This window comes from Acanthochromis polyacanthus, chromosome 22 (assembly GCF_021347895.1).
Source record: "Acanthochromis polyacanthus isolate Apoly-LR-REF ecotype Palm Island chromosome 22, KAUST_Apoly_ChrSc, whole genome shotgun sequence".
NCBI lineage: Eukaryota > Metazoa > Chordata > Actinopteri > Pomacentridae > Acanthochromis > Acanthochromis polyacanthus.
The window spans coordinates 361,959-372,377 of record NC_067134.1 but is presented as its reverse complement, the minus strand read 5'-3'; the positions used below and the strand labels follow the sequence as shown (position 1 = coordinate 372,377).

Below are 10,419 nucleotides of genomic sequence, written 5' to 3'. Positions count from 1 at the left end.
TCCTTTTTCAAGTGGGGAAACTGCACAAACTGTGAGAAAAATCATCAATGAGAATCACCTGTCATTGAAAGTGGGAGGACACTTGACACTATGGGAGAGTGCAAAGAACAGAGAGTGAGAGCTGCCTTTAAACAGAACACTGAGCAGTAAAATACATTCACTAACTTACAGCATGAACAGTTTTCTACCAGCAGTCCTGTCTTGAATCACCTGCAGTAGCATTCTTTATGTTCTCTTTATTCTCTTTTTCCATGGTCTGTTTTCTGTCTGTGTTCCTTATTTTCAACAGTTTAAGTTCATTTGTATCAGTTTAAGGTGAAACTGAAAAGAGCTAAAAGTGAACTATTGAGTTGAAATGTGTCCTCTGTGTTGGCTGATGAACATATGGACACTCTGACACTTGTGTATAAGAGTGGTATCCTAATGAAGATGTGTTTGATGTGACAGGTGATTGGCAGGAGGAGGAGAGTCTGACGGAGGAGCAGAGGAATGTTGGCAGCCATTTAGTCTGAGCTCAACAACGGAGGAAACATGGATTCTTCACAAAAAGTGAGAAAACATACCACTGTAACATTATTATCATGAATTTGTTCTTTAAAATGTGTAAAGTTGCTCCAGTTGGTTAGATGGGCCGACCAAAGCCAGGTGACGTTGGCTGGAGAGATGTAGCTCTGCAGAAGCAGCTGTACTGAGGATATAATGGTGGACTGCTAGGAAGCTGCTTGTTCTTTGTTTGAGGCTGAACTAGCTGCTGATCATACTTTCTGAAAATGTCTTAACATGGTGATGAAGATAAGTAACGGAAGAAAAGTCTTGTTTTTCAAGCAAGTTGTTCATGAAGGTAAAGAGCAGCATTTTCTTTGGTAGAGAATAATACTTTTGAGCATTGTGAGTTTACCAGCCTTTTCTTTCTCAAGAAATTCAGACAGTTGAACCCAGAAGTTTACTTACACTGTATAAACGACACATAACCCTTTTTTTAATTTACACGATCTGACATTAAATCTGGCAATGCTTCTCCTGTTTTATGTCAGTTAGGATGACCAAAATTATCTTTAAATGCCAGAATAACGAAAGAGAGATTTTTTTTGATAATTTTTATTATTTTCTTTACAATCAGAAGTTTGCATCCACTAAGATTGCTATGCCTTCAAGATGATGATGTCCTGACTTTGAAAAGCTTTGATAGATTAAGATGTATTTTCAGGCACACCTCAAACACACTGCTTCCTTGTGTGATGACATTAGAAAATCAAAAGAAATCTGCCAAGACATCAGGAAGACATTTGTGGGCCTCCACAGGTGTGGTTCATCCTTGAGTGCAATTTCCAGATTGCTGTGGTTTGACGTTTATCTGTCCAAACAATTACATGCACAGATCAACACCATGGGAATGTCAAGCCATTCTACTGCTCAAGATGGAGATTGGTTAAGGTTAGGATTGTTTTGGAGGGAAATGTGCTCATCAAGCCCAGAACAAAAGCAAACGACCTTGTGAAGATGCTGGCTGAGGATGGCCTGAGTACACCATCCCAACTGTGAAGCATGGGGGTGGCAGCACCATGTTGTGGGAGTGTTTTTGCTGCAGGAGGGACTGGTGCACTTCACAAAGTAGATGGCATCAAGAGGATAGAACATGTGGAATTATTGAAGCAACATCAGCCAGCAAATGAAAGCTTGGGCTTAAGTGGGTATTCCAAATGACAAGGACAGCGCTGGTGTAAATCTGAAACTGTTCACTACTGACTTAGAACTGCTTTCTGTTTCACTGTGCCCTCCAGATCTGCCTCAGAAATTTCCTCAGATATTTGTGAAACTTGTCGATATCATCCAAAGGCCAGTGAAATAAATGCCTGTGGGCTTATCCATCAGGTCATCCAGAGACCACTGCACACTAAAACACACACTGAGAGACTTCCATCAGTACATCACATGCCCCACTAGATGAGACAAAATCTTTGATCTGTTAGAACAATGTGAAAGGTGCTTCTGCTCTGGGTTCCTCTGACCACAACTGCATCCTCCTTATCCCTGTCTACCACTGTACTGAAGCAAGGCAAAGTGCAGAACATCAGAGTGAAAGTTTGTCACACTCTGCAGGGATGTCTGGAGGTTACTGACTGGGACGTGTTTAAGGAGTCCTCAGCTGATATTGATGAACCGACTGATGTTGTGAGCAGCTGGGTCACAGACTGTGAAACCAGTGTTATTCCTGATAAAACTGTTAAACTATATCCAAACACTAAGCCATGGCTTTCTAAGAAGCTTAAAGACCTACTGTACAGAAAGAAAACAGTCTTCAGAGAAGGAAATACTCTAAATCTGTATAACTGACAGAAGGAAATAAAGTAGGAGATCAGGACCCACAAAAGACAATACAAAGACAAACTTGAGTCTCAGCTCAAAATGAACAACCTCAGTTCAGTCTGGGATGGCATGAATCTGATCACTGGGACTAATTAATGTGTCAATGAGAGAGTTCAGCTCAGTGGTTATAATTCTGATTTAGAGCTGGCTCAAAGTCTAAACAGTTTTTATGTCAGGTTTGACTCCCATGATTTTAGGGCTAACATGCTGAGACTAAAAACTGTCTCATGTCAGCGTCTCCACAGAATCCCTTTCTTGATGTGGGCAATGTAATCTGGTGTCTCAAACAGTGCAGACCAAAGAAAAGTCCTCTACCTGATTACATCGGTGGCTGTTTATTGAAAACTTTTACCACGTCTGACTAAATGACCAAGATTGCTGCCGATGTCCCTGTCTATCTTATGTTTTGTTTGATTTTTCTTTAAATGGCTTTTATTTTGCTTGTAATTGTTTTACTGTTTTTTCAATTATTAAAACATTTCCTTTAATCGTTGCTATTCTTTAACTGTTTTGTTGCTTTTGTTGTTTGATGGTGAACGCTGTGTAACTGCTGCACAACAAATTGCCCGGGTCGTTGGGGTCAAATCCAAATTTCAGTGGCAGAATTACAGATCTTTTCTGGACTGGGTATCAACATCTGGTCCCCTAGGAGAAACTAGAAAGTGTTGGTGGTCTGAATTGACCCTGCTGCCATTAAGACCTAAATCTGGACATTGATGTTGTTGAAGGTGAAAACTATCGGCCTCTGTAAATAGTTTTGTTGACATTGTGAGTGTGCTGTTGACACATTTCTAGGTTTCTAGTGACAAAGCTGCTAGCATGTCTGCAGATTCTTGATCTTGTTTCAGCCTCATGTCCAACTACATGGAATTGAGACTTTTAGGATAAATTTTTCCATGATTGCTCTTCCAACACTGCCTCTGTTTTTATCTTTGTCTTTTGCTACAGAAATGTAAACACAGCAATGGAGTGAGATGTGGGACCTCTGAGGAGGATAAGGATGGTTCAGCAACAACAGCAAAAAGAGATGAATCACTGAGTTGTGAGCAATGTGGCAAGACTTTTATCACAGCAACAAAGCTCAGAATTCACAAACGTATTCACACTGTGGACAAACCATTCAGCTGTGATCAGTGTGGAAAGGCTTTTACTCAGAAGTGGAGCTTAAAAAGACATCAACTCATTCACAGTGGAGTTAAAACATTCAGCTGTGATCAGTGTGGAAAGGCTTTTAATCAGAAGAGTCATCTGGCAAATCATCAACTCATTCACAGTGGAGTGAAATTGTTCAGCTGTGATCAGTGTGAGAAGTCTTTTACACACAAGCGTGCGTTAAAAAGACATCAACTAATGCACAGTGAAGTTAAACCATTCAGCTGTGATCAATGTGGAAAGGCTTTTACTCTGAAGAGTCAGTTAAAAAGCCATCAACTCATGCACAGTGGAGTTAAACCATTCAGCTGTGATCAATGTGGAAAGGCTTTTACTCTGAAGAGTCAGTTAAAAAGTCATCAACTTATGCACAGTGGAGTTAAACCATTCAGCTGTGATCAGTGTGGAAAGGCTTTTATTTACAAGAGTTACTTAAAAAGTCATCAACTCATTCACAGTGGAGTTAAACCATTCAGCTGTGATCAGTGTGGAAAGGCTTTTATTTACAAGAGTTACTTAAAAAGTCATCAACTCATTCACAGTGGAGTTAAACCATTCAGCTGTGATCAGTGTGTGAAAACCTTTACTCAACATGAACAGTTGTTGATCCATCAATGCCCCCATTCTGGTAGAAAGCGGTACCACTGTGACTCCTGTGAAAAAACTTTCAAGCACCAACAGAGCTTAAAATGTCACCAACGCATCCACACTGGCCATGATGTGTGGATATGTGATCACTGTGGCAAACTATTTGTAATGTACTCACAGTTAAAAGCTCATGAAGTGACCCACACTGGGGTTAAACCATACATTTGTCACCAGTGTGGGAAACGCTACAGCTACAATGCAAAACTCAAAATTCACCAACGTGTCCACACTGGGGAGAGACCATACAGATGTGATGAGTGTAAGAAGACTTTTACAACTTTGGGTTCCCTGAAACGACACCAGCAGATCCACACCAGAAAGAAAGCATTCAATCAGTGTCACAGTGAGGTATGTAAAGACTGGTCTCAGTCACAGTGTACACACAATTGTGTATTGGATAATTTTGGATATTGCTGCAAAATTGTTTCAAAACTGTCCTGAACAACTGTGGTCAGTTGAATTCTGTTAACACATCATCAGCTATCGTTCAGTCTAACCTGTATTCATTTTGACACAGAAATCTGGTCCAGGTTAATCTGGGGATGTAGGTTAGATTAGGAATTCTGATGTAATCAGACAACTGAATGTTAAATTCCAACAGGTAAAAGTGTCTTCAGATGTCATTTGGGGTGCTCTCTATCTCAGGCAAGGCATCAGTTCTTCAATGCTGCAGGAAACACTGACGTTCTCTGTGTTTGTGTGTTTGTTTTCCAATTAGAACAGAACAGATGGACAACACCCTCAGACTTGTCAGCACTCTTCCAATGGTGAACATTGCTGCTTTGACCAGTCTGGACCAACGTCCAACCAACAAGGAACCCTACAACGACACCAGCGTATGCACACTGGACACAGACTGAACCCCTGCCAAGAAGATTTGTCCATGCAGGGTTCAGTAAAAGTTCTTGAAGTCCTCCACAAACTTAAAGTCCTTGAGATCCGGCTTCACAGAATTCAGGTCTAATTTCTTGTTTAGTGTCTTCATTGCTTCGTTGCAAAATCCATTAAGAGGAAAGCTGTCGTTGACAGACGTGACTGGTAAATTAATGAAACCATTCAAAGTGGTTACTCAGTTAAATGCAGGGCTTAAAGTTTTCCGGCGCATGGAAATGTACCATTTAAAAAAATTCATCCATCTCCGTCCCGAAGGCTCCAAGCATGTGCGTCATTGTGCATTCAGTTGCTCTGCTTTAATCAATCAAACTCCAAATCCTACATTAAAAAATATAAACCCTCTGTCCAGGCATGCGACTTTCTGATAGAACTTTTATCCAATTACAGTTTTCTAACTGCGAGTGCGCATCGACTGCTGGGTGCACGATGTGCTGCACCCTCTTGGTTCGGCATCGTCAGTGCTGCTGAGCCACTGATAAGAAATAACAGTATCCCACAAACAAAATCCAAATGTGCAATATTTGTTGGTGTTTTTTGTAATTATATTTAAAGGGAATTACTGGAAACACATTGATATATATTGCATATTATTTATTTTATTTCTGCTTGGACTGTAGACCCATTCCACGTGTCCCAGCCCTGTGGCTGCCTGGTCTCTCCAGAGCGCACGGAGCTCCAATCTGTGAGTGGTGCGGTGAAGAATCGAGCAGCTGATCACTGGTCAATAGCGTTGGAGCTTGTGTTTAGCTCAAAGACGCAGATACTAAAGTTTGCTCAGACTTTGTGTGACAGAGGAGAGAGGATGTGTCTCTGCTGATTAACAAAGAGAGCAGCCGCTGCCGCGATCCCTGAGCCGCGGTGCGTTGACTCGCCCCATTCAGTGGCGATCCGCGTGCATGTCCCACAATCCCCATGGTTTCGCCACAAAATAAAAACAAACGGGCTTAGATATTGAATTTTAAAAAGTAACAAAAACAGAAGGTGTTGATTTTGTTTGATTTCTTAATCTTTAAACATTTTCTATGTGTTTTACAACAGCAAAAGGAAAAAAGGAAACATTTATTTAGTTTGCTGGATTTTATTTTGAAAGGAAAAAAATCAAAGATCAAGCCATACGGATTTGTCCCATTATTCTCCTCAGAACATCTGTTTAGTTAAATATGCACAAACTGAATGTAGCTTAGGTGATATGAACCTTTTTGATTTGAGGACATATAGGATGTTTGTAATAATGAGTTAAATAGCTCTCAGCAGATTTTCTGACCTTATGCATCTGAATGATGTCTAGCCACAAACAAAAAATCTCCAATCTTAAGCAAATATTGTTAGTAAGAAAAGAATGAACGTATGAGTTGTGTGAAATGAATAATGGATAGATAGTTAAATAAGAATGTTCTTAGCCTGCTTTTCACCGTTTTTTCTTTCCAAAATATAGATAAAAAATAGAAACATTTAAATTGAAAGCCAACTGAACAAATTATACAGTGAATACATTTTTTTCCCTTACCAAAAACAAACAAAATGTGTGTCAGTTCAAATTGAAAATCAAATGATATAAACTAATCACACAGATTATTGAGGTGTATCAAATGAGCAGTTACTAACATGCGTATGTGTGGTTATGTGCTACAGAGGGCTTCTTAATCACATCTGTGTGAGAAATGGGCTGACTCCAGAGGAAAAGGCCAGAGTAGAAGTTCTTCAGCATGAGCAGTCCATTGCTGCCAGGACCCAGATAAACCAGATCAGGAAGGCCCGGACTTCTTTGCTAGTTACAGAGTTTGAGAGAGTCAGCATCATGATCAGCTTATTCAGAGGTATCTTATATTGTGAGGCAATAACTAAAATTGCTTTTAAGAGTTAATACTAGTACTTTTATTACCTGCTGAAATACAAAGTTGGTATAGCAAGTGACATATGACAGTTTATTCTCTTGTAGTGTTCCAGAGAATATTAAATTTTTCAAACAGTATTCTCCAAGCACTTATATTCTCTTGAGACTGACACTTGAGATAATGTTGTAAGTAAAATTGTGCCTTATGAAGGAAAGCAGCAGAGTTTTGTAGCAGTTTTGTTGTGGTTGGTGTTGTTTTGAGTTCTTGTTAAATCTACTGAAGAGATAAAAATTATTAATAATGCATGTACTTGGTTTTCATGATTTTTCCCCTTTACACTAAAATAAATCTTTGCAATTATAGTGATGTGGTATTGAAACATTAACACAAAAAAAATCTGACTTTTGGCACTTTCTAAAATGTCTTAAGTTTTGGCCAAGTAAGGTTTTACATTTGAGCAACAACAAAATAGTGGGATCATAATCGGCATCATTTCCACCAGATGACCTCATATTTGCTCTGAATTAATAGAATCTCATATATATTGTGTTTTAGTGAGTTTTAAAATACATTTAAATACGTTTATTGACAGTATAAATTGGATCTTAGAAGTTCAGGCTCAGGATTTTTTCTCACTTTAAGCCCTGATTTAATTTCTGATTCCTTTGTTCTTGATTTGATAAACTTTGCGTACAGGTTGTTCTTCTTTTTGCAAGCCTTTTTTAAGCCTGTGGTTAACCATGGGCAATCTTTGTATCTATTCTTCTTCTTATCATTTATAATAGGACAGTATTTATTAAATGACATAATGAATATTTCTAAAAAGTTCTCATATGCACTGTCAGCATTTTCTTCATTGTACACTGAACTCCAGTCCTGTTCCAACAGGGCGTTGAACAGCGCATTAGTTGTTTGTTCAGTCTGTAAATGCTTCTGGCTAGCTATCTTGAATTTTGTTTTTTCCTACATTTCCAATCTTTTATCGTGAACACAGGTAAGTGGTCTGATATGTCACAGATCAGCAATCCATTTGTGCATCCATATTGAGTGTCATTGGTAAAAATATTATTGATTAAAGTAACACTGCTGCTTGTTATTCTACTGGGTTTTGTAATAGACGGAAAAAAGCTCATACTATTGTGGGAAATGGTGTGTTTTATAATTGCTCAGTGTGCATATTAAAGAGTTGTATTGGTTCTGAGGAATAGGAAGGTCAAGAGCATCATTACCATGGTGTGACTGTAATGAAACAAAGAAGATAAGTCCAGCTTTATTTTACTTATTACTCGTGATTGAAACCAAGGATGATCAAGACATAAAGTGATTGATAATCAAAGTACAGACAGTTTTTGATAATAAAGGTAAAGATAGTTTTTGACGTAAGCTGTAATCAGTAAAGAACATGAGCGAGTTGTATGTGCAGTTTCTAATCTTGCTTTGCAGAAGCGAAGTCATTCCTACGTGAGCGTAATGACAAAACATCTGCTGTGACAGAGGACAGCGGAACAACGCAGCATCGGAAGGGGCGGCCGGCCTTGATCGATAGCTATACACACTGTTAGAGTATAAGAAGACTGGGTCAGGAACAGTTAGCAGTCTGATTCCATCCGAACTGACTGAACACTTATTGTCGGTTAGGGACAGAGGATTCAGGCCCAGAGCTCTGTATCGCACATTCAATTTTGCTGTAATAAATACTTTTGATTTTAAGAAGAAGTCTCCTGACTACTCCATCAAAAGACCTGGGCGGAAACAGCCTTACACATATTTTGTTGGTTTGTTTAATTGTAGGATAGGCTGATTTCCAACACTATACATAATATTTAGGAAATCCTCAGTTTCTTGATGTTTTTCTGTATTAAGTAAATTGATGTTGAAGTCACCACAAATATAAATAGTTTTCCCAGTTATTTGTGAGAATGTCTGGATCATCCGATCATTAAAAGTCTTTATGTTAGCTCCCGATGTTCTGAACACACAACTTAAAATATATTTTTTATTTTCTATGGATAATTCAACTGATATACATTCTAGTACATTATTAATTGCCATTGACATTTCATCTAAAATTTTGTAAAGCGGCAATACATTCTAAAATCCATTGAATGAGCAAGTCATACGTATTTATCTAGTTCATTGAGATTCTTGATTACAAGGACTTTAGCCTCTTCAGGTGCACCATTAAGTTTAATGAAGATTTTACAATTTCTCACCCAAGTTCCTTGTATTTTCTTTTGCTTCTTTAGCAGCCTGGCTTTCTTCCGGGTTAGGTGCTCGTTGATAAACACGTCTGTTCCTCTCAGCATCCGTCCTTGTTTCAGCAATGCGTTTTTATACTTTCTATTTCCGAACCTCAGGATCACCACAGGAACGTCCGTGCTTCTTCTCTTTGGTAGAGGGTGACATGCCTCCACGTTGTCTTCTTTTATGTCAATTCCTTTTTCCTGTAGAAATGACACCACTTGCTGCTCTATTGAGCTCAAACCCCCCCCCTCGTCCAGATCTCCTCCGTTGCTTCTGTCCGCCACTGCTTGTGCGTATGACCTCGGTTTTATCTTTATGCCACACAATTTGCTGTCCCGTCAGTAAATGGCATTGAATTCCTTCATGAAATGAACTGATTGGTAAAGTATTGATATGGATTTGTTTTCCCGATGCAAGCATCTTGCTTCTCCTTTTTTTCCTTCCCTGTGACACTATTGACATCTTAAGTGAGTTTTGATTTCTCAGTACACTGGAGGCTTTTATCTTGTCTCTGTTCAATTCTTTTCGTCTGTGTGATAGAAATTCAAGATGATAGAGGGATTTGATCGGCCGTTTTCAGCCAAGTAACAAAAAGACACCTTAATTTGCCTTTCTGAATGCAATGTGATTATTTGCTGAGACATTATTAAGCTATTGTAGCATCTAAGAGTGGAATCAATAGACTTTTGGGCAAACTAAGATTACTTTGCCTGTGCGGGCGGTTTTATGTTTCATATTACATTTTTGAAAATGAAATCATGCACAAGTTGAAGGCGTTCACATCGTAGTAATGACTTTTTCCACACTTTCTGAAAGCTCTGTCACTATTCTGTGGTTTTCTTTTGGTATTTCAGTGTTTAGGGTGTTGGTTTTGTCTCCTTTTTTGTCTATCTTGGCTTGTCAGGAAGCATTACTCCGACAGCTGTTTTGTTGTTTCTTCAAGATTGAAAGCAGAGTTTAAGACCAGTCCTCAGGGGGCAGGAAAATAAGTATAATTTTGAGCCACCAGGCATAACTGGAGTGAGAGAACCGAATCCCATAAAAGTCCTTCAGTGGACAAAAGAATGCTACGGTATCTCCTGTTCTTCAGCACAGAGCCACTGGCTTTTATAATAATGTCCTTTATTCCTTTATGACAATGTGGGTTTCACCATTTAGCGGTGGAGCACTGATTGTGATCTTGTGAGTGCAAATAACCAGCTATCAGCTTTTGTGATTCAGTGACAAACATTTAGCCGTTGTTTTCCCGCTCTTGTTTCTGTGCCACTAACCCTAAACA

The 10,419-nt window shown here is 39.0% G+C and overlaps 3 protein-coding genes across 11 annotated transcripts in view; 2 read left to right on the top strand and 1 right to left on the bottom strand.

Annotated features, from left to right (window-relative positions):
- Positions 1-8,612, top strand: part of LOC127531992 (zinc finger protein OZF-like) — an 81,675-nt gene extending 73,063 nt beyond the window's left edge. For 2 of the 7 annotated variants that reach the window (XM_051942884.1, XM_051942885.1), the window contains one exon: positions 4,886-8,612. In XM_051942884.1, the coding sequence (XP_051798844.1) occupies positions 4,886-5,027 (142 nt within the window). In that variant the 3' untranslated portion in view covers positions 5,028-8,612. Of the gene's footprint in view, positions 1-6; positions 115-447; positions 550-3,315; positions 4,516-4,885 lie in introns of those variants that run through there. The other 5 variants (XM_051942891.1, XM_051942892.1, XM_051942893.1 and 2 more) reach the window with 5 other exon arrangements.
- The window catches only part of LOC127531987 (gastrula zinc finger protein XlCGF8.2DB-like), a 387,969-nt gene that overhangs the window by 101,389 nt on the left and 276,161 nt on the right, over positions 1-10,419 (bottom strand). The window lies entirely within an intron of this gene.
- The window catches only part of LOC127531945 (NACHT, LRR and PYD domains-containing protein 12-like), a 172,155-nt gene that overhangs the window by 95,225 nt on the left and 66,511 nt on the right, over positions 1-10,419 (top strand). The gene's annotated exons all lie outside the window — the stretch shown is intronic.